The sequence below is a fragment of the Hermetia illucens genome, chromosome 4, assembly GCF_905115235.1.
Source record: "Hermetia illucens chromosome 4, iHerIll2.2.curated.20191125, whole genome shotgun sequence".
NCBI classification, from domain to species: domain Eukaryota; kingdom Metazoa; phylum Arthropoda; class Insecta; order Diptera; family Stratiomyidae; genus Hermetia; species Hermetia illucens.
This window is the reverse complement of record NC_051852.1, coordinates 102,168,317-102,195,986: the sequence shown is the minus strand read 5'-3', so window position 1 is coordinate 102,195,986 and position 27,670 is coordinate 102,168,317. Positions and strand designations below refer to the sequence as shown.

The following is a 27,670-nucleotide window of genomic DNA, read 5'->3' as shown; positions in this document are numbered from 1 at the left end:
AAGTTCAACTAAGTGTTTCCAACCAACATAGATTGTCCTAAAAAAATCAAAGCTGTATCAAACACCAGATTATGTCATATTTTCCTCTCATAATTACCATGAAATGTCCATTTCACATAAAATTTAGTTCATTAGATACACAACACAGCATGCATTCCAGCACGCAGACACGGTCATGTATGCAGATTCCACGAGACCACAGATTACTTCCCGTAACTGCATTCATAATGTGCATTTCTAATCTCGATTTATTACCTTTTACTTGCAACACGAATGCAAGCAAGCAATAGCAACACACTGCCAACTACTTGTTGACTGCTTCAATGGTAATTCCTTCAGGAACAATGTACAATAATTTGTTTATTTCTGATTCTGAATTAATTTAGTGGCGGAGATAATAAAGCTTGTAGCGGAGAAAATGGTTTTTGTGCAAGTGGATTGGTGCGTGGGCCGGGTGACTATCATAAAAAAGAAGTCATGATCTACTATCTTACATTCATTAGCAACCTTTACCGCCGCCAAGATATATAATTAAATCAAATTATTCACATTTCATGCATTGTAATCAGCACTACTCCCAGCAGCGCAAGAGATGGAAGGTAAATCAATGGCGGCCTAGTGGCTCAGCTCCGGTGCAAGTTATACAAGGTAGGGGCAGCCTGCATGCCTGCCTGTCTCCTCTGCTGGGGTTACGTGATACCTCTCGTGTTGCTGTTTGTTACGCAAAACATTTAAGTGTAACATGCAGATTTCATTAGATGTGGTTGTTTCATGTTTTGAACTGAGCTATCCGCAAGATACCCCCTGAGGGGGATTATAAAGTCAGCCTGGTAAGCTGGGTGCATATTTCCCCCCAGTACTGAAACTATGTAAAGTGTGGAGGCATCTTCGGAATGGATGCAGCATGGGATGCATCCATGGAATTGTGTGAGTACCTTAAAAGATTCAGGTGGTTTCCCTCAGATATTACCGTCCGTAGCCATAGAACCTATTATGGAAACTCATGAAATTTGCACGGTTGTTGACTTCTACATTATGATCTGAAAATGTTCACTTAATAGCAAAAGTATCACGTTTTAGATACCACAAAATGTAGCGTTGAAAGCTTGTTGCCGTTAAGTGGCCTTGCACATGTTTTCCGAATCGTAGAAAGAGCTGAACTAATTGACCTCAAGTTTGCCGTAGTAATGCAAGCAATATTTAAAATTAATGTAGAATTTCTCGTAAACTACGGCCCATCTAAAAGATAAATGGATCGTTTAAAGGCAGACAAGCGAAGTGAATTCAATTAAAAAGAAAAACTGTTTGTCATCTTGTTCTGAAAGTTTACTTTCAGCCATTTAGAATTTGGGGGACGTACTTAAACTGGGTTGAAAATAAGTTTTAAGCAAATCTTTGATGAAAATTAAAATATTTTCTCGAAAAAGCAATGCACGACTAATCTCCACCGCTTATTCCACTTCTAAAGCGACTCAACCACCTAAAATTCACCATACAATTATGTATTGCGTTTGGAATGCGCACCATTGCTCAACCCCCAGATAAACTTACAAAGTAAGAAATAAAAATTTTTCCACTTCTGCTCGGTTTTCATACAATTTCCTTCACTTCTACCCATACCATCAAATGTTTTCCGCATATTTGAAGGTTCGGTGGATTGACCAATATATTATAAACTCATTTCAGGCGTATTATCGACAAGTGAGACTCATTAGTAAGTCTTTGAACGAAGGCGATCAACCGATAAATTGAGGAACTCTGTAATAATGCTATAATGGCGTAGAGTCGGCCACCAACAAATCTTATGACCATTGAAGAGAAAATGTTATGGGGACATTGGGAAATATGAAAGAGAAAAAATGAAGAAAACCAAACAAATCATCAGACATGCAGAGTCTATCAAAAGGGGAGGAGAGTACCGTTAATGTAGACGGTGAAAGTTTTCATTTTAATTGATTTGCTGACTGATTCATGGTTTCAAATCTAAAGTAGTGAAATATCTGGAAAAAGAGATTTTAGGTAACAAATTATATGTTTCTGATTGGCCCTATTAGCTTAAATTTCAGGAGATAAGCGATCAGCAATAGAAGAAGGTAACATTAGGCAGGAAAAAGTTTGCCGATAGATTCAGCCCACCATGAAGAACAGCAGCTCAATACTATATATTAAGAAAACGTTATAGTGGCGTAGAATGTTTTCCTAGATTCGTTCACACGACTTCCTTAACGTAGGAATCCAAACAATACTGAAAATCCTAGGAAGTTTGTCGTTAGTGTACTTGCCATGTAAGCATAACTCCATTCTCGCCGTGAGTAGTACAGTGGTAATAGTTTTTAGTAAGTACAAACTCCCTGTCCATACCAGCGGATCCAAGGCATATCTGACAGCTTTATCGCACTTAAGGACTACCGCCCATCTTTACACATTGAGCCCACAAGGAGCCTTGGCCATGGTGTAAGCGAAACCACAATCACCATGAAACTTCCACAAAGGCGCTGAGAGATGTGCTCTCCTAAGAATTCTCCTAGAGTATATGCTCTCAGATAGCCTTCCTCCTTTCATGAAATGCTTCAAAAGCTCCTTAATAAAATGTAACGAAAGATCTCTGGCAATATGGATGTGTTCGCTAATGATCAATGGTAGCATTAATGTTAACAGAATTGGAGTAGGATATCCAAAAAATTCTCGGCAAGGACATGGAAGATTCTTCCCTCCGGTCGTTGGTTTTTTTTCTCAAGAATAGTTTGCGAACCAACCATGCCGGGCAGAAGTGATACTACGGTGTTTCATTGAGATTTCAAGACAGTATTAACCTGTGTTTTCATTACAGATGACATTGTCATCTTTTTGTACTGGGGACAAAGAGACGATTGGGTAGAAGATGATTCTAATTTAATGAAGGCTTCATACCTAGATTCTCGGACCGGCAAAACTGCAAGTTATATAAGCATTCCCATTACTGCCCTGACAATGAGTTTCCTGACCTGGATAAAACATTTTTGTTTTACTTATAGGATGGGACAATGCTTTGATTATTCATGGAAAGAAGAAAAAAAAATACTTGGCGAACCGCCTACTTTGAGAATGAATAGTGTAGCTGACGCAATAGCAACCCTTACGACAAGCCATATACTTTCTTCCCTTGAAAAAATAGAATGTTCAAGAAATGGTGGTCTTCACACTACTTAATTTTTCGTTGTAGGGACCGTAAAGATTTATCAAGAAAACGAGTGTACCCTTCAGATAACTCGTATGTAACAACCCTCTAAACTATGCATAAATTGGTGACATTTGTTGCACGCTTCCCTGCACCAGATTACATTTGCGACTACATTATAGAGAGACATAGAAACAAAAAACCGACTTTAATAAGGCATTATTTACCGTAAATCGTAAAAAAGTCATTTGTTACCATATTTCAATGTTTTCCCTCCTGGAGGATCACAAAAAACAGAGTTTCTGATGTATTCAATATGAAAGACATTGAATTGGTTAGGTGGTTGTATTTAGATACTTCTTAAGATCCAGCTATTATAAATATGAAAACTCGTTTTACTTACAGAAACCACTCATTTCATAGCAAAATTGAGATTCCAATCACAGTGGCACTTACCTGAAAATAAAAAAAATAATTAAAATTATCTGACATTCAATGAAAAATAGTTATAAATATGGAAAAGAACAGAGAAAAAAATACTTTAATGAGCATCTCCTCTGAGGGAGAATATGCCTCTTTTTAGTTACCTTGGCCGTCTAAATAGAGCATAGTGGGCCAACCGAACTAATCGTCCTACTAACCAATACATTCCAGGTGTTGGACGTAAAACCATCACTTAGGACCTTTAGTAAAAAATTGGCAGTTCCTTGGCTTTTGTTCGCCACTGAGCTGTAATTCTGATCTCCCCTCCCAATTTTTAGTATATAGTATAGAATCCCGATAATCCGTATGGTCAAGGAACTGACGATTTGGTACGAAATATCGAGATTATCTATTATCGGGAGTGTAAAATACAAAAAATAATTCAGGAGACCGACAAGTTTGTACGAATTAGCTGATCGAATTGATGTAAGAATTTTCGAAATTCCACTGTACTGCCACCCATAGAAGTTGAATATCAAGGGACTCAATTGGGCTGCAAATATGATAAATTTCCCACACAAATATCTCTCTCATCATCTTTTTTCCATCTCAGTAGTATGGCCCGGCCCTTGTAACAGTTATTTTCTAATCGAAGAGGGATCTACCCTTTGATGTTTAGGGTAAAACCTGCAACTCCTTGTCTCACTTCGTACTGTACTGTACCTTCGTTGTGCAAGAGAAAAGAAACTTCTCCTCTTTCAACCTTGTCCCGTTCGGTAGCATTTGAATTGAGTTAACCTCTTCTCTTGGGCATAAGCTTGGTTCGGAGGAAATCAGGAAAGTTTTTATCCATTATTTACCGAGTGATATCACCGGTACTTCGGACAGTTTATAGATTGTTTTCCAACCACTTCAATGTTGACACTAATTTTATGATTTTTTCGATGGAGGGCGGGACGAAATAACCATTGCGATTATACCAAATCCCGCGGTAAATTCTAGATTCACGGTGTGCGTAGAATGAGGGTTCGTAGCATCTGTGGCAAAGAACGCCACTTCTTAAGTGTCTAGATCTCTCTAGGTTGCTACTCTATCTTTTTCTTGGATACTAATATACCCTACATTGGATCACAAAGGTCTAGAATTACCACCGTTTGATACTCCCTCTGACCCAATTTGGGTTCTATTTTTTCTGTAACATTCCCTCAACAGTTGAAAACGTGACACCGTGTTTAGTACATCTGCCTGTTTTTCCAATTTTTTAGAATTTTAAACATGGAATTGAATTTGCAACGAATTCATATTAAATTTTTCATTACAAACGGACTCGTTGATCTAACGAATCATTACTGGAAAACAGGAGTTATTAATACGACTCGGAATCTGAACAGCGAGGATGATTTTTAGTCGAAAAAGAAGGCACACAGTTTTCATCGATTACGTCGGTGTTGTGCACACGAAATTTTCGTCCTAATTCATGGAATCAAAAGACACTAAGAACGCGTTTCAGCGTAATGGAAACTCATGGAATAACTCAGATGGACATATCAGGGGAACGTATACAAAATTTTTTGAAGATTGAATCAAGCGCTGGTATTAACTGGATCCCAGTGTATTGACTTGATTGAGATGAGGACAATATCGAGTTTAATGAATACTTTTGAATTTATTCTTTGAAGTACCTGGATCAAGGTAGGAGAAAGAGTGAGGCATTAAATACTGAACACTATAGCTCCACAATGACGTGCCATTGGGCGCTCGCTAGGGCTCCAATGTCGATCCACTTGACTTCCGCGGCTATCCACGGACTTATCTCGCCACAAACCAAGACTGTTGGTGTATTGGTACTGTCAACGTGACAACTACCACATCAATTGACAGTTCTCTTGTCAATGGGGAAAATATTGAATGGGAATTCAACGCTATGTGGGCCAGGAAGAGACAAAATCGAAGAAGTGATTGTAATTCAGAGAATCTCAACTCGAAATTTCCTCCTGCAAACAAAACAACTTTTGCTGTTGTCACAAAAATGATAAATGATAAAACATTGCTTTTTAACGGAAAACGCTACTGTTGAAACCAAAAAGAGCCTCGATAAGCATTGTGGAGGCTCTGCACCAAGCGACTGTTACGCTAAATTTAAACGTATAAACACCGATTATGTTTAACGCTCCACTCGCCCAAAAGCGATAGTTGTTCCGGAAAACAAAAAAAATCCACAAAATAGTTTCGGGAGACCGAAAAGTAAAGTTGAGCGAGATAGCTAACACCTTAATAAAATCAGAACGTAGTGTATTTAAAATTTGATATGAAAATTTGTTTTTGAAGTTGACCAACGGACCAAAAGCAAAAACGCGTCGATGTTCCACAGCACTCTTTGGAGCTATTGAAGCGGCATAAAAATTAGTGTTTACGTGGGTATGTGACAATGAATGAAACATGGATTCATCACACAACTGAATTAAAAAATCATCAGTTGAGTGGTCCGCAACCGGTGAAAGCCGTCCAAAACATAGATTATGACATATGTATTTTTGGACGCGCATAGTATTTTATTCATCGACTATCTTTACAAAGGTATTGTATTTCATCAATGTACACATTTTCAATAGTGTTCCAGGAGCACTGAGGGCTTGGAATGGAGTTTCTAGTTGCTGTAAAGTCCATCTCCTCGAATGGAATGGAAACGCCTTCAGAATTGCGTAGGATATATAACTGCCATTACCTTCTAAATGGTACATAAGCGTGTCAATCCCATCGACGCGGCATCATTATGAATTCGCCGAAAGATGCTTTAGCTCTCTCCTGGTCTCCCAAAGAAGTCTAAACTCCTCCTCTAGTGTTCTGTGATACTTGTTTTTAAGACGACCCACTCATCAGTTGCTTTGAGATACTGGACTCCATCGCATGGTATAGCCAGCCTTGGTGTTGTTGTGCATACACGAAGGAGGATTATTCGATAAAAGTTCTTCATATGAATAAGGAAGGTTTTCCATCTAGGACGTTGCTATGCACAAAAGTTGGGTCTTAACAAACACTGTGTTTTAGTTGAATTGGCAATGCGACTCATTTTAAAAGGACAAAATCATCCATCAACATTAGAGAAATCAGTGTTAAAGAAACCAAATTCAAAGGCAGGATAAATTTAGATATAAGAATGAGAATAGGATGACGATTTTGAATGACTGAAAGGTGAGCATCTCTGGAAAGGTTTCAGCCAAATTATCTTTACCGAACAAAAAAAGTTGACAATATTTACTTCTTATAAAAGAATCCATTCGGTGAACAAGGCGACTTTTGCCTTGGTTATACTATAATTTTTATCCAGGGCGTGTTCACAAATGTATAATATATAAGAGAGTGATCAACATCATCTGAGAACCATTTCGGTCAAATTGCTTCCAAAAGAGACGTGCGGCGACATCTGATGATTTGCCTCTACCCTGGATAAAACTGCAGCAATCATTCTTGAAGTTCGCCAAAAAGAACAATACACATCAGTTTTGGCGATGTCTATCTGTAGAGCTAGTTCGATTAATAAGATTCTTGAAGACTGCAAGTACTTTAAAATTCTAAAGCAGGAGCAGTCAAACATTGGTACACGAAAAGGAATGAATACAAAAAAACATTCACTTCTTTTCGTGTACCAATGTTTGACTGCTTTTCAAAGAAGGGAGAAAAAATTGAATCCTACTTTGAAATTTCAAACACTTTATGAAGTCATACTGTCATACTGACAGCTTTTGGGGATATCGAATTGGTGGACCTCGACGCAAAACCAAGATGTCTGGAGTTCCTTATTAAGGCAGGCCTAGACCGGATACCGGTTGTTGCGCCGTTGATGATGATGATGATGATACTGTACTTCAGAGAACTTATGCTCTACAGTTGACCAACTACCATGATTTAAACCTTATGTGTCGTGACTGTCTTTAATTCGGCAACTTTTTAATCATCGTAAAGCATAACATACTCAAAAACCCTAAAACTTTTCCAAACAGAACTTCTTTATCTTTTTTGTTAAATAATAGTACATACAATAATTATAACGTTGTGTTAAATATCACAGCCTCATCAACCTGTGGCCAACTTCAACAAGGATAATGCAATTTGAAGATATTATCCAGCCTAACTGGAATACAAGGCACTACAATCGACTTTCCCCAATTTCAGATTGGTCGAGTAAATTAAGTGTAGTTGCCTAGTTTGTCAAGAAAAAACTGTTAAAGTGGATAAAAAATAATGTTCAATTTCTTTGAATTTGAAATGTTTTATCTTACGCGTCACTTCCACGTAAACAATAAGAACCCTGGCTGAGGCTCGTAGCAAAATTCCAGCTAAGATAAATTGCTCAATAATGCTTCTCAGTCATTTTAGGATATTCATAAATTTATGCAATAAATTTTCCTATGTCATGCTGCCTTTCACGTGATATCGTCTGGACCGGTTACCGCTGAAAGCAGTTAACATTTTTAATACTAATCCAAGAATAAGTCCAGGGTCATCCACAAATTTATGACAACCACACTTCGGAGGTTTCTAAACTATTGCGCAGTTTCTAGACCATTGCATTTGCAATGCAATTGAATATAAATCTCTAATGCCTGAAATCACTTCCAAATCCAAAATCCACCCAACCCATATCGTACAAATATTTCCTAACCATTAACATCAACCTACACCCATAATAAATCTGTAACCCCCTTTGATTCCGACTTCAACTCTCAACAGTTTTGATTGTCTGCTCGCCTGTGGTATTCGTTACTTGCATTTCGATAGTTTTACTAAAACCGAAAAGTGAAAGTAGTTCAAGCCGATTTTATTTAACGAATAAGAAGGCAAAAAATGCAAAGAAAAAAACGCAAGCAACCGGTTGCAATTTTTTTCTCGCATTCCGTAATGCTTTTTAAGAGAGTTTTTAATCGAAAATGTTATAAAAGCAGACAACATCCACACATATGAATTATAAAAACGTCCAAAATGGACGTTAAAGAGGGAGAAGATTAGAAGAGATTAAAAAAATAATATTCGAGGTATGCAATGTGAATGTGCAAGGGGGCACCTTCAAAAGTGTGTAACTGATTACAAAGTTGTTGGACGTCTTACCTTCTTTTCAGCAAGAAAGGTCAAGTGCCATTTAATTGAGACATGGTTGCAATAGTAGGACGAGAGTTCAGGTGGAAATAAAAGTCTGAATTGCATTTTAAGCCGGACAGACAGACAGATGGAGTGATGAACGTTTGAAGAATTACTAAAGATATTTATACAAGTCTGAAATGTAGCTGGAATTTGGGTAAGCAGAGCACTTCCGCGACCGGTGTCTGGCAAATATTTTTTAAAATTTGAGAAAAATTTTATAAATGACCCCAAAAGGTCTAATAAGTAATTTCCAAATAAATTTCTACCAATTTACCTCCAAAGAGAGGAATAGATGAAAATTTCTAATTTATTACGTCTGTGAATTCGAATTTTCGCCATTGAATTAATTGAAGTCAATTTCAGAGTTGGAGCCGGCTCAGTATGCAGTAAGCGAATTTGAGACGAGACGCTGGAAAATATGTTAATGATGTGAATATCGGAAGAATATGAGTTTATGTCATACAAGTAAGAGAAAGTAAATTCCATAATATAATTAATACTTCCTTATTCGATTAGATTTTGATTGAAAAATTTCCGTTATTAGATTCGAGCATAAACTTTTACTTTTTGTTTGAAGGGAAAGCCTGAATCTGATTAAGGCCTGTCGTGAGGTAGAATTGTATCATGTTGTTTTCTGATTAGTCTGTTTTTAATTTGACTTACTAGTTGAAACGGTGTTCTGCTGCTGTAGGTATAATAATGAGACTATGCTTCAGTCTCATTGACAATCGACTAAAGAAAAACTAAACTAAAAAGTAAGACTTAAATAAAACTACTCTAAACATTGTAATGCCACGGCGATAGATTTGGAGAAATCTGGACTGCGGAAGACCGGAATCGAAGAAAGGCTTGTTTTTAGAGTGTCGAATAGCTTCATCAGACTAGCAAAACTGAGGCTTTTTTAAGCATGTCTTTCATATGGTATAGTCAGCGATGCATAATTTGACACAAGTGGCTGATATCGCCCACACTCTCAATGAACCATCGGAGTTGTTTGATGGTTTTCGGACACGGAAAATCTACCAGGACCGTCAGCAAAAAGTATTAATCGAAGATCTTTGCACTGAGCAGCAAGTCATACGAAAACCTGATGGCACAAGTGAGCCAAGGATGATTACATCCATGAGTCGCTGCATGATTTGTATGCATTGCAGAGCACAATAGTATGATGAACTGATAGAGCGACCGACTTGAATTGTAATAAATCTTCTCTTCGGGGACGGCTGAGAATCCTTGCGATGAGAGGTAAAGGATGACACTTTTCACATTACGTGGATCAAGGCAGAGACGCACTTTACTAGCTTTCACGACAGGGGTGACCGGCGAAAACCAGGTGCATGGCGACTCCTAGATGACTCTCAAAGGCAACATTCGATCAATCTCTGCATAAAGGAACTTCTCGACGGTGGGAGAAACTGTCTCAGATTCATTACCACCGACATTGATGACGTGTGTTGTAAGAGTTGTACACCTTAAGCTCTCCGGCTCGAAAAACAGAAAACGACCAACGACAACATCGCGGCTTGCTTACTGGTATGTCGTCATGTCGTAATGGCTGACGTTTCCAACAGAACAAACTGAAGTTGCAAATAAATCATATGCCAGCCCAAGCCTGCTCAAAAAATTAGACGAATCGATTCCCTCTGATCATAAAACGTAATGTCAGCAGTCACTTTTCGTACTGTCAAGTGGCTAATCCCGTCGACTGTCCTGAGATCGACGCGTAATCTCTCCCATTTGTACTGACCGTCGTTAATGATTTTCCGAGTGAAATTCGAAGTAAAACATCCGGATTATTCGCCCTGGACCAAACAGTCACTCATTTCTTCGGAAATTTGGGTATTTAGCTTAAAAAGAGAGATCCGTAGACAACAAACGTGTAAGAAAGTTTTTCCCAATTGGTCCGGTCCAACATCAACTGGATGCGGACTTAGGACTCCACCAATTCTCAAACAAAATAATTTCGCTTCGACCTAGTTTGGCAATTATATCATGTTTGCGATTATTTATAAAGGATCGATTACCCCCTGTAACCACTTTTGGTCACGCCGCTGCCAGGGCAGAGGTGAGGCAGCGTCTGCGTTACTGTAGTAAACGTTGTCAGAATATCCATGCAATTATTTCTGTCCGAAGCAGGAGCTTCCCCATGACAAATGCTAGAATTGGGACTCGACATTTTGAACATATGGCTTTGGGTGCGTTTGGGAAACCGCAATCATAACAGAAGTGCTTTGGATCTTCCGTACGTATGGCCAATCTGTCGACAATTCCCCCAGACCAAAGACAATCATAATCTTCAGACTGAAAATTTTCTGAATTCCACTTCATGTTCACCTCCTCTCCAGTTTCAGCAGAATAACTGTGTAGCTAATTAGAGACCCTGTTTCAGAGACATTCCTCTAAATGTTCGCTCTGCTGCACTAACCTGCGTATCTCGCGAACCGTATTACTGGGAAAGCAGAGAAGATGCCTCTAAACACTACCAATCTATGTTCCGTTAAGGAATATTTTAGCCAATCGGCTAGGGAACGCACAGCTTGTTACCAGCTGTCGAAACTCTGACATAGATCCCGACTACAGCCTCGCATCAGTTCAACATAGAAGCCCTAATGTCAAAGTGCCAAAAATATTTTAATCTGGTTCCCGAAATTACACGCTGTGATGTTTTATTCTTCTTTGGCTACTTAAGGTAATATTGCACTTATGTTTCCCCAACAAACACGTTGTCTTCAGGGTTTAAAATATCTTGATGTATCTTAATTTTCTTGTATTTTCTAGTAAAACTGTGCTTGGATCGTTGTGAAGTAGACCGTCAGAAGGAATAAACCGTTCTTAGATGCAGGAACAGGAACTTCGGAGCACAATGTCAACATACCGACATAGTCAACGTGTTAGACCTGGTCGCGACAGCTTCCCTCTGGGTACACCTAAACAACAGCAAGCAAAGAGGAATGTCAATGGCGCCTTAAAATAGGACCCCGTGGGATTGGTGCTCCAGCCTAAAGATTAGAAAACGGTCTGCCATTTCCACTTTTTTATACAAGGAAGGACGAACTCTGTCGAGAAGTAAAAACCCTACTGGAACAAAAGGGGAACTAAATAGTATTGAGTTTTGGATACAAATTGTACCTGCTCGCTACTGGTGAGTACTACATAGTACATTAACCAAAAATTATCACACGAAATAAATTAGGCCTCTGAAATGCGACGTGTAAGTTATAGTTATAAAAAATTACGGGCAATGGTGCCACACGGAAAAAAGCTACCCAATTATCTTGAGAATGAGCCGTTAGCGGAACTCATCGACGATAAAACCAGAGCAAAACTTACATGTAATTGATATAATGCAACCGTAATAATATGTTTACCGAGAAATTCTGTGGGTCAATCGACAAAAAGAACGCAAGAAGCTGCCAATACATCGAACAATTCAAATGGAAACGAATTTCTGACAGGCTTCACAGAAAGCCCAATGTTTCACATGTGGAAGGTTTTTTGGTTTCATTGTGTTCCATTTGTACGTAGTTCGTAACCAATTGTACAATATGTCAGGCTATTCCGACTATTCATCCAGTAAATCTACCGAAGTTTCCATTATTCAGCTCTATGCTATAAAGATTCCTAGGAAACTTTAAAAAATATATTAGGCTGAGTAAAAAGTCATTGCCTATTTTTGCAACTGATGGTGTTAGCATAATTGTAGCTGGTGTCATTCACATTTATATGATTGTCATATATTGCCTAACAGCTGACAGTTTAAACTTGAGTGATTTTATTGAGCTTTATAAATTTAAAGATTTGAAGATCTGCATTTTTTGCCATGTTTTACTTTCGTGAAGGAAAAAAGTTCCCAAACTTACGAAGAAAAACTTATGTGGTGGTGATGCTCTACAAAAAGGCAAGGCCAAAACTGGTTTGGATGAATATCATGCTAGACGTTTTGACGTCAAAGAGGCTTCTCGACTAAGAAGACCCACCAAGGACGATGACGACAAAATAAATGACATTCGTACAGTATATACAATCTGGATAGCTGAGCGGTTAGAGCACAAGGCTGTCGTACGGAAGGTCGCGGCTCAAATTTCACTGGTGGCAGTTGAATTTATATCGTGATTCGACGTTGGCTAGTAGCCGACTCAGCTGTGAATGATTACCTGAATCAAATCAGCGTAATAATCTCGGGTGAGCGCAATAGTGACCACATTACCTCCTATAGGGTACTGTAATCCTGTCCTGAATAAAGTGCTCTAATAATAAGCTATAACATAAATTGGGATTTTTCATGAACTCAAAGAACTCAAATTTGTCAGAGCGTGTATGCATCTCCAATATGCATCTGAAATTTCAACAAAACTATCTTCTTTTGAGAAGAATAGTAACTAGTGACCGGCGTGATGACTCGCCTCAAATGATTTTAAAATCAGGACTTCGTTGACAAAAGGTGCAATGTTTTGACCTCCAAGCAAGGGAGCGAACAATCAGTTTGAAAGAGTACTATCAACAACTGGACAGGTTGAACGAATCTATCGTCCGGAACCCGTTAATCGTAGAGATGGCATGTGTCATCACGACAACCCGAGGCGCAGACGGATCCAAAAATAATTGGAGGCTGGATATAGAATACATTATCCCACTTGCTTCGCTCCTTTCAAAACTCCTTCCATGGAATAACAATCAGATGAGGTGCTAAATTAGCACCTCATTTAATTTTCAACTAATACAGTCCTTCTTCGAACGGAGAATTATGAATTCTCTCCGAAAGGTAGCAAAAAATCATCGAACAAAGTGGAATTTATTCCTCTGGTCGAACCTGTGCTTCGTACCAGATCGTTAGTCCCTCGACCATATGATTTATCGGGATTCTACTGTAGTATGTTACTGTTATTAGCTTAATTTCTCACTTGTAATTACTGGAATTAGAGGCGATATAAGGACGCCAAATCAAGTTTGACAGATTTTTGGTTGAGTAACTTCTGATTTTAGTGTACATCTGAATGACATTTTTTTTTATTTTTCAATCATTTTGATATATTTTCTGCTGGCTCTAACAGTTGCGGGGTAAGAGATGTCCACCTTGACCTCTGGATATCATAAACAGCGTGGGCCTATGGAGTCCACCACTAGTGGATTCAACATTGAACTTTACCACGATATTTCTGCTTTCAAAAGTAGACCGCTTTCTCAAGATGCAGTCTGTTTGGACAACTTAAACTGCCTGGTACTGGCACAGACTTCGTTGCCCAGTGCGGGAGAAACTACCAAGGAAGTCTTTAAGCCAAGACTGGCTGACATGAAATCCTTCGCAAGGGAGTATGATTTTAAATCCAGGCGATCCACATTTGATGAAAATGAAAAAATGGTTCAAGCGATGAGGCCTACTTAAGACACACAGTTATGATTCTTGGTGGTGTTATTCGTTGCACTCAGCACCTTTCCAACCAAAGGGTTCAGTTAATTATTCCAATTATTTCTAAAATTAATCAAATTGTTTGCTCTTGGTTGAAACGAGGTACGTTTTCCCAGCCAAGATTTCAAACTTTGAAAGCTGGTTAAGAAGGAAATCTACTTCATATTTCGATTCTATGGTTCCAATTTTGAATTAAAAAGAAATAAATAAAAATTGGAATCAAAATTCAATACAAACTGTCAAAGATTGATATATTTTATTGCAACAGATACACTTATTGAAAAAAGCAGGTGAAGACTGACGAAAAGACACTCTTACTTTCAGATTTGTAATATATTATTACGAACATTGTTTAAAGTGAACAGTGTCAGACCGAAAACAATGTTATGGAATACTCATTTATTTGATCATTATGCGAAAACGTATATTGTAAGCTAATGAAAACGGAACTTAGGAGCCATTTGTACCCTAGGGTACAAGGTGTTTGTTGTTTATTAACTCCGGCTAATAATTGAACCGAATGGGTTAATTTACAATAAAAACATACTTTGCATGGTTTCTTCGGACTCATAGGGCAATCCAGAGGGAGTATTTTCAAAAGCATCGAGCGTGCTTGAACCGTTACACGGAAATCAGAGCAACGATTAAATCTTTCTGAATATAATTTAGCGATATCAAAAAATAATTAAAATTCTAAAAGCCATAAAATTATAAAAACTGTTAAAATGATTCAATTTCTTTCCACATCTCTTCTCAGCACCCACTTCCTATGCTATTAGAGTTTGATTGCATGAACCAGAATCACTAAAAAGATACGAAACCATTCAAATTATACCAGTAGAAAGCAAAAAGTCTTTAATCCCCAAAGTATGAATCTCCGGTTCGGGAATACCAAAGAGTTCTCCTCTCCAGGTCTTTCATGAATTATTGAAATTTGTATCTTCTCACCTATCACATGTACCCAATTCCCATATGCTTGAAAAGAAAGCTATGTCGACAAACGGCAGCTAAATATATTAAAAACGTGACAGAAATACGACAAGATACGTCATCGTTTTCCAAGCTCAGTATCTTTTTATACATTTCAAAATCAATAGAACAATGAATTATTTAAATGAGATTCAACCTTTTGATAGTTTGAAGGAAAAAAACACTTTTTGAAAGAAAAAAAATTATATAAAATAAAGTGCTGCCTGGGATGATTAGCATTAAAAGCGAAGAGCACGATGGTCACTGCATCAATTAAAGTTGGAGAGGTATAGGTCGGAGTGGAAGATAGTGCTGAAAATATCGAGAAAAAAACAAGGCATAGCTGCTTGGTATGTTGTGCAATTGGGGGTCACAGTCACATTTATATTCACGTGAGAAGTAAAACAGACGAGATGGTCCTTGTTTTGATCTGAACCTTCTCTGCTTTCTGCTTTCATTAACTAAGATATTTGTGTTGCCTAACCGTCCGATAGGTTGATCTCAGAAATCAGCAAGAATTGGAAGGAAGAAAGTGAATGTTTAAAATATACAATGAGACTGTGTATCTCTCTTTAAAATTTTGATTTAAAATTAAATCACTTGAGTAAGTATACTTTCTGCCTAATTTAAGAGTTATAAAAAACTTCAGACTCTATTCTGGACTTGAATCGCTTGCAGGGACTTCGAACTCTTATAATTACTTTCCGACATTTCTTGGCACGGAAGACCTTATTCTCCCCATGGAATTCACATACAAATGAAACGAAACTACAAAATTCAAAAAGTACTAAAAGGATGAGTATTCCACTTGCAAAGTATAATCTTTTGTTAAGTACCTAATGGCTTGTTTTGCGACAAAGTTAGGCCATGTAGAATTAGCAGCACTTGTTGAAGGGAATCAGACAGAGCAATCACTCAAAGCAACCTTAGCACATATAACTCAAGCCAAAGGAGACACTCTAACAGCAGAGGCAACAACAAAGGAGGTAAGTTTTTTAAGGATTCGAGGAAGCCCTGAGTCGGCTATCCACTTGATGGAAAACCAATTGAAAAGAAACCTCTCTGTTCTGGGCTAGCCCCCAAGTTCATACAACAATAGACGATTTGCGGTTTCGCCCAGGGAAGAAATAACTCATCAGACGCTGCCTCTGTCCTGAAAGCCTAATATGCCCCTTATATACAATTCACAACACAAGTATGAATTATATTCATGACAAAAACTACCTAGTAAATTGACACCCAAGCCGGCCAAGGTACATCTAAGTGTTGTTTAAGGATTTGAGGTCAGGCTGCTCCCTGGGCAAAGGTGAGGCAGCGTGTGATGAGCTACCTCTGCCCTGAAGGGAACCACAAGTCGCAATATTACAGAGACGTCCCCGCGTCCTAGATACAACTATACATTCGAATACTGTCAACTGTGAAATTTCAGGAATGTTTCTATTATATATGTCGGTTGATGACAAATACTCTTGTTTACCGTATTACATGCATCGGAATGTTGCAGAGAATACTTCAACCAGCATCATGTAATACAGAACTCGAAGAAGTTCTTTGCAAAATGTAAATACTTTTTGGACCTTTACACTTACAGGCTGAGATACAGTATTGCAGTAGTCCAGGCTAATATGCAACTTAGAAGTAAAGAAATTTACTGAAAGTTTTTCTAAAGCAATTATGGAATGTGAAATGAAATAACTAGAGGGTTTTTTGTGGCCAATATAAAGATACATCAAACCAGCTCCACTACCACCTATTATACGAAAATAAGCAGACCAATTGAGGCAAGGAAGAAAATTCGCCGGGCCTGAAGTTTTTGGAGGCACCCAGGATTGTGCGTCCGACTTAGAAAATAGGGGATGGACAGAAGATAGCAGGAAAACATGGAAGAAATGTTCCTACTAACAGGACGAAGCCACGTAATATTTTAGACTTCGAGTCAACACGTTTCCCTGAGGGAAAACCTGTGAAAACATTTTAGGATATGGTTAAAATATCACATTGCCTACATGTTGAAAATCCTCCTCGGAAGATCGTTTCAGTAATCTCATTAGGATCATAACAAATTAAAGCTAAGGACTGAGTTACCTTCTCACCCACCGAGGAAAATCTGAAAATCCTAAGCATTAGACTCTAACGGAACCGCACCTTTTGACTGGATACTCTGTTCATTTGTTGTGTGAACGCTGGTTATAAATCGCGCACATGTTGTCTTCTACGAATATAAAAGGACTGTTAACATCTGCGAACCGTTTCGGTCACGATGCTCCAAGGGCAGAGGCGATTTTTTAAATTTCTGACGATAGCGATAGTGAATTCAAATACCTATAGGAATGCAGAGCATAAGTGAGAGGATCCGCCATTGCGCGACTATTAAAACAACGTCAGCGATTTAAACATCGTTCTCCGGGTTCGAATCCATGTACACTGCCGATCGCCTAAAGGGGATAGATAATACAGTACAACCCTAAAGGTCTGTGCGTTGAAACTACGGTTTCTACGGTTCCCAAAAAAGCATCGTCAAAAAAATGATAGTCCACGAAAGAGAAAAGGCGTGAATGATACAAACAGAACTAGCCAATAAAAACCAAGCGAAAATGTGAATTCGGCTCAGTGCAATAAGAAAACAGAGAGGGCTAAACATCTGATCCAACCTAATAACAGATGTGACAGGCCCCTTACTACAAGGTCCACCTATTCACCACGGGCCAAACACTTGTTTTGGGAAAAGACTATTCCAAACCGATTCGACGAGAGTAAGCTTTGGATTTTTTAGGATAGTCCTTGTAGTTAGTTAGATACGACCAACAAGCATCCTTCTTTCACAATCGTGGAAACAAGCACATACCACACCCAATCGCCAGAACAGAACAATACAAATTAGCGTTTCCGGGAGTATTCCGATAACACAGCCTCTAAAATTGGGCGTTCGTTTATTGGCTATTGCTCACACCCTCACCTTTGCCCGATCCTAGGCGGAAATCGAGATTGCTGTTGATCACTAGCGGCTGCATTACAATTGAAGGCTTCATATTTGCCCATTTTCTCATTTATGTGGAAGGAAGGAGATTTTCTGGATGCATGTGAAGACGCTACTCTATGTTCCCAATCCGGAGAGGTTAAACGATGCAGAAACCAAAATCCACATTGTCACTAATATACAAATCTGTATCCGAAAATAATCAAAAATTAGTTTTCTAGATCGGGCTTTATTCGGGTTAAGTATTAGCTTCACCTTGCAGTCCACTATCCTCGGAGATATGAAAATAATAACAACAAAACTTCGCCATCAAGGACAAGCTTCAAAGTCAACGAAAAACTTAGAAAATTATACCCCGACATTCACAATTTCTATTCTGAAAATATTATTATGCAAACAATCCGGTAAATTTGGCCTTCATAATCTCTCATGTTTTTAGCCTTCAGAATGATCTCTAGAAATTTTCTCATTCGAACAAAAGATAACACAACCGTGCAACGTACGAACCTAATCTCCGGACTGTATCTTCTGCTCACGTACATACATCAATTGCGGCGACCGGTATCTATTTTTGAATCATACGCAAGTCTACATAGACAGAAGCGGCAGCGGCAGTAGCTTTCATCTTATCTCGGCATCGTCATTATTAAGATGCATCTAGTGGCCAAGAACTTCTATTTTTAACGCCATAATCGCTAATGCAATAAACCGCTACACCTGCTAGACGATTCTCGCGCCCATGTCTTCCTTTCATCGAGAAAAAACGTTTTAAGTTTCCTCGAACGAAGGTTTTTGCAAACTGAATATCTATTCAGGTTCCTGGGCGAATAATTTGAGAAAGTAGAGGTAAAGGGGTAAGCAAAATCGCAGCGGTTGCAGTCTACGTGAGAAAATGAAAATTATACAAAAGTGATAGCAATGGCCAAGAATTCATAGCGACAAGAAATTATACTTTCCCATTGCGTCCATTAGCTTTGGTTATTTCAGGAAAACATCTCAGGAAAATAAGGAAATGATATTTATAGCAGCGAGATGAAACTGACCCTGAGTAAATTATCTAGGAAGGGTTCTGTTCATTAGAAAAGAAGCAACGTTCCTTGTGTCACGAACTCCAAGAAAGATTTCTAGGAAACTTTCACTAATATCCTCCCAAGTCTAAAAATAGGAGCCAACATGCGCTGACCCAGCGCCAAGAAAAACTCCTTTGAATATTCCCGCCAAGCCTACCAATTTCAAGGTCCAACCATGCATATCCTTTCTTCACATTTTGACGTCATCGCAACCCAGAAAAGTACAATCTTCACACAGAATCACAACCAGATACGTCCGTCCCAGCAAAGTATCTGCAACCAAGGAAACCTTACTGTGGGGCCATTGTTTCACGTCGTGGCGTGTTGAAAAACACATTCCATTTTCAATTTTCTCCATTCAGGAAAAATGTGTGGGTCGATTGGAATTTTCCTCAATCAGTCGTCTGCAGGCAACCACATGATGAATTTTCCCCACATAGCATTCGACGATGGTGAGTCGCAAGACAAAGGAAGCCAGGCACGATGTCGAATAGGTAAAACAAAATGATGGGAATGAAAATGAATAGGATTGAATTGCTAGTTTCTATCTTTGCCCCGTTCCACCAGTCATGGTCGACAACACGGAGCATCTCCTGATTACTTCGAATGTTTCCTTGGAACTTTTACAATTTACCTTCTTCCAGGATCCCGAGGTCTAGTTACAGCGTTAGCTTTCTTCTGGCGCTGTCGCCGTGATAGATCTATTTTTAGCAAGTCGAAGTCTTTCGGATGATTCCCTACTTATGTTCGAATATTTTTGGCCTAACCTCATTCCATTCTGCTTTGTCAATAAATGTAGCGTGCGTTGCTGCCAACGCTATCGACGACATCGCACTTTTTTTTCCGGGAAGAGCAGAAAGCATTCGCTGCTTACTACTATCGAGAAGAAAACTGTTGAGGTCGTGTGGGTTGCCGAGGAGAATGAATGCAATGTCACGGACAAAACGTAGTGACGTAGCAAGCGTCCCACATATCATCGAGGTAATTGGTATTCGATTTCTCTTTATAATTTAAGAAGGAGAAGATGTCACTGGACTTTTAGGATAAAAATATCCTCAAGCGAATTTGAAGGAAATTTTCCCTCCAAATATTATTGAAATTTCAGATGAAAGCAATCTAGAAATAAAAGAACGTTTGTTTGAGAAATATTTAGAATTTGGTCCACGTTTGCAGTTGATGTCCTTGTTTCTAAGGATCGGAAGTTCGATACCATTCCTACTGAACATATCATCAAAACAAATTATAAATAACTTTCCAGAAGTTTTGTTTTGCTGCCTGTTTTCAATTCGATAATTTATTTCGGAAGAAATAAACACTATTTGTGTACTTACCCCGCTATTTCCATCAATCTGTATTGTTGGCTGTGAATTGTGTTTGCCCTGAAATAAAAAAAGAAACATTATTAACTTGTTGGTTAAAAAGCAACGCTTAGATTCAGAATTTAAAAAATGTAGACTCAATGAGTTAAAGTCCGTAATCTAAATCCCTCTCCTTCTTCTTTTGCATTGAGCCTGACTAAACTTAAAATAATCTAAGACGATAAAACAAACAAAATATCACCAAACCGAAACTCGAATTTGATGCACTGGATTTAGAAATGTCAATCAGTTGAAGGAGTAGGGGACTAGTGTAAGCATCTTGGAAAGTCCTGGAAGGAGTTGAGGCGCGTTTCGGCGGATCGTGTACAATGGCACGTAGTCATGGTTGACACACTATGCCTTACTGAGGGCTAAATGGTAACCTTATTTGTCCTATTGAAGAAATCAAAGCAGAAAATCTGGTAGATTACTACATTTTCTAGGATGAACCTCAGTGACACATCTCAATGAGTTCAGTCATGCCATCTTAGAGAATACTTCGTTCTTGTAGAGTTCTCAGGCAACTTTCATGCAGTGCATGGTGTTCCGGGAAACCGATTTCCCAAGAGCGTCAAAAGAACATCAAAAAACAAGTCATAAACCGGAAGCCTGTCGCTTCAGGTATAAAAGGTTTTATGTTTCCCTACAAGGGAAACTTTGAGAGCTTGCATAATAATTTAAAATTCAATTGGGTCAGAAGCTGTTTACACAGATAATTTGCTCTGCAAAGCATTCTATCGATTACGGCTAATTCCGTACGCTTCACACCAGGAGTTCAACATTATAAGCAAAAATAAAGAAGCTCACCAAAAACAGATACAAACAACTCGGAAGTTGTCTGAGGAATTTCCTACTCACGCTTTTCCCATTCGGATATACCTCCAATTCAAAATATTCCTTGATATACATGTTTTCCCAAACTCCAACTCTGCCGTTCATATGAGTTTACTTTATATGATGATGACGTCATGGACATCTTAGTGGGCGATAAATTCACGTGAAATACACAATTTTGACATTCTATAACTTTGTTAATAATAGTTGGATTTTTCCAAAATTACACAAGTATTAAAAAAAATCATTAGTTTCGAAAAGTACTGAGCCCTTTCATTTGATACCCCATACGACTGCATTCGGTAAAAAAATACACCCCCCTTCCACAAGGAGACCCCCCCCCAAAATTCAACACAAAATGGCATCACTCACTATATGTAAAGGGATTCACAGACTACACCTTTGCACCAAATTTGGTGACAATTGGTTTAGCCGTTTATGAGTAAATCGGATGTGACAGACAGGCGTCTTGCTGATTTCATTTTCTGTTAGAAAAGCGACGGCGGTATGGTTTAAAGGGGGTGCGTCATCCATTTAATCTCGTTGCTCTGGGTTCGAAACCCAGTCGTCATGGACGTTTGTTTATCTTGTGGATGTTTCGCTGTTGAGAGCTTATCAATTGCACAGCATTAAGTGTGATTATAATGAAAATGAAGTAGTCTCATCAGAAACTGTGTGTATGTCCTATACTTCACTTGAACAGGAAACACTAACTCAGATGAGCTTTTGATGTTCGCGCAATCGATTAAATTATTACAAGTATTTAAATTAGTCCACTAGAAGGGATTGTGGTCTGTATTACGCTCGCCCCGTAATTTAATTCAGGTACTCATTCACATCTGGATCTACTAATACCCGATTCTAAGAAAGCATCCAATCCCGTGTTAGTAAAATGATGAATTTTGAATTTGGAATATCCGGTTAAATTTACAGTAGCAATATCGATGACTACATATTTTAATGTGATACTGATATTTTAGATGCATTGCCGTTTTAGATTGTAGAAAATTTACTGGGAAAAGACAACATTGAACTACTATAAATTCATTAATAATAGGATTAATAGGATTTCCACCAAACTTGCCAATATGATGTTTCATATTATCAATTGCCCAAAAAAAAATTATAATATATTATACTTTAGTATTGCCACGATTCGGTACAAGAAACATTGCTTGTGTCAACGTTCTGCTCGGTGGCGGGCAAAATCCTAAGAGGAAATTTCAAGGCATCTTTCTTTGCTTTCTTCGTTGTCGTCGTGAAGCATACATGTTACCAATTTTTAGCAAATCTCATCGGATCAAGAGCGGTGAGCACTATTACATGATGGCAGCTTATTTTTTCGACCACCTGTTTGGGGGCTGCCCTCCTTTAAAGCTGCCCTGGGACGATCTTCGCCCAAATCTGAACAGTCCAGTCATTAAAGCCGAAGAGAGGATGTTTCCTCCGAATTCTTTCAATCAAGACGGATTGACATGAAATTTGGGGTGGAAGTAGACGATGGCATAAGAAACAAAAGTTATATAGTGCCGATTACCACCCCTCTTAGGTGTAAATTTTTTTTCGAAATAACCACAGATGGATTTCTGTGGTTATTTCGATTAACTGGTCGATTCTAAGCAAAAAATGTTTAGTGAAGATGTTTCGTGCAAGTCGTAGTTTTCGAGTTATTCATGTTCATACATGTCATTTTCTCACCTAAAAATGCATGTTTTTCAACGCATTTTTGCAAATAGCTCGAAAACCACACATTTTATGTAGAAATCATTTGAAGCGAAACAAAGCATATTAAATAACAAAAAGAATGTTTTTTTTTTATTTTTTGTAAGTACAATATGGACAGAGTTATGGCGCGTCAAACGAAAATTCGTAATGTCTAAAAAATATTAATACTTTCAAGACCAAATAACACAAAATTAGTAAGTTTTGGTAGGAATTGATCTGAAGCTCTTTTAAAGTGCTTGAAAAGTCACTAACAAATGAGGTATGACAAAAGTCAGTGGAATAATCAATAACGGAGCTATGATCAAAATAATGTAATTACCTGAATCTTTGATATAAAAATCAATAAAAACAAAACATGGTTTTCTCATACAAATTGAAAGCAAGTCGAATGCTTTGAGAATCCACTGTATTTAACCCCTTTCAATAAATTCTAAAAATTTGATGGATCTAGAGTGCATAGTCCCCTAATTTCATGTTGACCGGTCTTGAATGGAAGAATTCGGAGGTTGAAAGCTTTAATGACTGCACTAGAAAGTCATGCAGGACCGTAACACCGAGGTCAATGCCGCCACTTGAATTTTGCAAACTATACTGTTGACACGTCAGTGAGGCCAAATTCATAAACGTGGCAAATGTTTCGAGCGTTTGCATTAGTTTTTTGACTTCGAAAAAAGGCGAAAACAGCAGATGTCAAAAATATTGAATTTGCCCTCCCCACTTAGATGCTCTATAGGCGACGTCTCCTGTGACGGGTTCGGGACGGAATAGAAAGCTGTTACGTAGAATTTTGAATAAAGCCAGACTCTTATTGGTATTCCGCGAGAATGGTTCTATTCTTTTGATGATTAATGAGCCATTAAATGACCCTTTTTTGACCGTCACTTCCCCCCTTTCCAATGTGCGCTAAAATTTAGACCTGATTCGGAATGTACTAACTGAATACTGTTTTCTCAATACCTCACATGGCTATATTCGATGAAAAAAAATTATACACTCCTTTTTGCATGTGAAAGTGCTGATAAAAGTAATAAGTCGTCGTCAAACAAAACAATTCTTTTTAAATATTGGAAGGCAATTTCTAACTAATTTTGTGTTGTGAATTCATAGTAATGTGTAGAGCAAAGCAGTTGACTCTCAAGGAATTCAACATTCGCGCCGTAAATTGCAGAGAATATCGCTTCTTATATAAGAGCACAGATTGGCCAGAATGGCCTTTGTTGAAAGCTACTACTCGATGGGGATGACTGTTTCAGTTATCAGTTTCGTGGTTCACAGAAAGAAACAACAATTTCGAGCAAAAGACAGAATTGTGGTGGAAATGTAATGGTTTGAGCTGGTATAGGAAACAACGGACAGTCTAAAATTCGGTTTTTAACTTAAAAATAAACAAACTTTATGAGGAGTTTAGAGAGATAATGTTGTTGGAATTCACACTACTACTACTTACGCTTACTAAGCGGTACTTTCAGTAGAAAACAATTGAAGTTCTCAATTTCCCAGCAGGGTCTCCAAAACTAAATATTATCGGAAATTGTTTGGATTATCTAACCGGAATCGTTTACGCTAAATCAAAACAATTTCAAGACAAAAAGGAATTAGAAACAACTGCTATCTTTGCACTGGAACAAAGTCCGAGAAAATATATTAGAAAATTGCATAAAAGTTTGCTAAAAAGAGATTATAAAAAATAAGGGGTGCTCAATAAAATACTAAATACTACTGGATTTGGATATAAAGTGTCTTTTTTGCTACCCACTTGAAATACAACTATTTTTAATTACTCGATGTATTGCACGGGAAAATCTCAGTTAATTATTCAGGATAAGATGTCATTACCTCAGATATATACACACCTTCTGGGTATAATTTTATTTTTTTTACGATTTCTTATTTCATTATGGTATAATCATTCCTGAGAAAAGTGCATTTGACAGGCGGACAATGAACCGATTTTAATAAAGTTTTCTTTCTCAGAAAACCTTAAAAATATGATGCTTGATTGGCTGAAAACTACCGGCTTTATTTATCCATTATTTTATTCATTCTGTATAATTCCTTCCACCGTAATATTTTTGAGTATGTTTGAAAAGGCGACACAATTCATCGTAATTCATCATTTTTTTCATTTAGTCTGTCAGTCAAACAAATATTTATTTCTCACGAAGTAATAAACCAATTCAATCGAAAAGTATGTTATTAGAAAATGGAAACATAGAGCTTTTAAACGAAAAAAAATATTCAAAATGGCCGCCGCTAGCAGCCATACAGGCCCGAAGTGTGTGAGGCCATGCATTGCGCACAGTATGAAGTAACATTTCTTGAGCTTTCGATGCTGGCCTTCAAACTCTCCAAATCGGTGTAAGTTCGATGACAGGCAGTCTCCTTTAACTTAGCCCAAAGGAAGATTCAAATCTGGGCTGCCTGAGGCCCATTCATCTGCGGTTATGAAGTCAGGAACATGGGCCACTAACCACTGCTGAATTATCTTGGCTTTGTGATCGGAGGCCGCGCCCTGATGGAAGCATTACGGCTTTCCAGCGAATAGAGATTCACTCAGTGGCTCGACTACATCCTCTAACATCTTTTCGAACACGCTCGCATTGGTTTTGATGCCGGCCTTGCAGAAATGAATATCAGTTACTCCGTGATAAGAGACGCCCCACCATACCATGACAGAAGTGGGATGGTGACGACATTGGTCCTGCGGAGAATTTGATAACTATTGTGAGCATATACTCGATCATTCCGTCGGCGTTAACATATGTCTGACGCATCGCCGAGATCTCGTAAAATACGACTCATATTTCAAGTTGAAACGCCCATTTCTACCGACATTCGTTTCTGCTTGCGGAGAGGATTGCGCCGAACACGCTCACGCACAGAATGCACGGCATTCGGACGACGTACGGAGCACGAACACCCCTCCCGCGGTCTGTCATCCACATTAAGTGTTTCGCGGTATCGAGCTAATGTCCTAAAAACTTTATCGGCAGCTTTTTAACAGACTATGAATCTTTTTCGGCGTATTCCTACATTGGTGCAACGCAATAACCGCGATTCCTTTTTCATAGTTACCAAAATTCATTGCGTTGCCGTTCACGCGCTACTGACCTTCGGAACCTGAAAGTCTGCCGGAAGTAGGATATGGTTAGGTACTCTCCGTGTGCAGTGTTACAGTTTTGGCGGTCTAACATTTCTCGTTAAACGAATCTATTTATAAGGCCTACAAATAAGTTCTGTCGGTTTTTTCTTTAAATTTGGAGCTTTATTGTGAAAAATTGGTTATACATTCATTGTTCAAAGTATTGGCCATCGCTAGCCACAACTTTCTTCCATCTTTCAGACAATTCATAGATACCATCGCGCCAAAAATTGGCCTGCTTGGCCGCTATCCACTCATCGAGCCATTTTTTGAGTTCCTCGTAATTGGAGAAGTGCTGGTCAGCCAAGCCATGCTGCATCGACCGGAACAAATGGTAATCAGAAGGAGCAATGTCTGGAGAGTAAGGCGGGTGGGTAGGACTTCCCATTTCAACGTTTCTAGATATGTTTTAACGGGCTGTGCAACATGTGGACGAGAATTGTCATGTTGCAAAATAACTTTATCATGCCTTTGCTGGCATTGCGGCCGTTTTTTCTTGAGTTCCCGGCTCAAACGTATCATTTGACGTCGGTAGAGTTTGCCCGTGACCGTTTCGTTCGGTTTTAGCAGCTCATAGTATACCACACTCAGCTGGTCCCACCATATACACAGCATGATCTTCTCACCATGAATATTCGCTTTGGCCGCCGATGATGAGGCATGGCCGGGGTATCCCCACGTTGTCCGACGCTTGAGATTATCGTAATGGATCCACTTTTCATCGCCAGTAACTATTCGATGCAGAAAACCCTTCCTTTCTTGTCGTTGGAGCAGATGTTTGCACGTGAAAAAACGACGTTCGACGTCTCTTGGCTTCAGTTCATACGGAACCCAATTTCCAACCTTTCGGATCATTCCCGTTGCTTTTAAACGGTTGGAAATGGCTTGCTGAGTGACTAAAAGTGTTTTTTCAAGCTCTTCTTCCGTTTGCGATGGATCTTGGTCGAGCAATGGCTCTAATTCTTCATCTTCAAAAATTGTTGGCTGTCCAGCGCGCTCTTCGTCTTCCAAGTCAAAATTGCCACTTTTAAACCGTCCAAACCACCTCTGACACGGTCGTTCAGATAGAGCATGGTCACCATAAACTTCCACCAAAATGCGATGAATTTCGGTTGTTTTTTTCTTCATATTGAAATAATGAAGTAGAACTCCCCGCAAAAACACATTATTTGGTACAAAATTGGCCATTTTCGTTGATGAAAAAAGTATTGTTGCTTACACTTCAATTAAATAATTTATACTGACGTTTGTGCCTATTGACAGTAGCTTTCCGATGAATGTTTGGAAATGTGGATCAATGGAATAAAAAACAAGCTACGCCATCTATTGTGAAAACCGACAGTACTTATTTGTAGGCCTTATATGACTATTATTTATTCTATTATATATTATTACTTAGAAGTGTTATGACATCCTTTTTGAGTAATAGCAGAAAAAATACAAATATACATCTAATCTCAAACGACAGA

At 38.5% G+C, this 27,670-nt stretch overlaps 1 protein-coding gene and 1 long non-coding RNA gene across 6 annotated transcripts in view; one reads left to right on the top strand and one right to left on the bottom strand.

The window, feature by feature from the left end:
• Positions 1–27,670, bottom strand: part of LOC119654374 (RNA polymerase II elongation factor Ell) — a 224,997-nt gene that overhangs the window by 65,894 nt on the left and 131,433 nt on the right. For all 5 annotated transcript variants that reach the window (XM_038059727.1, XM_038059730.1, XM_038059732.1 and 2 more), the window contains exon 3: positions 20,474–20,521. In XM_038059727.1, the coding sequence (XP_037915655.1) occupies positions 20,474–20,521 (48 nt within the window). The remainder of the gene's footprint in view (positions 1–20,473; positions 20,522–27,670) is intronic.
• Positions 8,390–9,183, top strand: LOC119654375. The gene is made up of 3 exons (XR_005249817.1): positions 8,390–8,613; positions 8,698–8,873; positions 9,083–9,183. It is a non-coding gene; the product is annotated as an uncharacterized LOC119654375 (long non-coding RNA).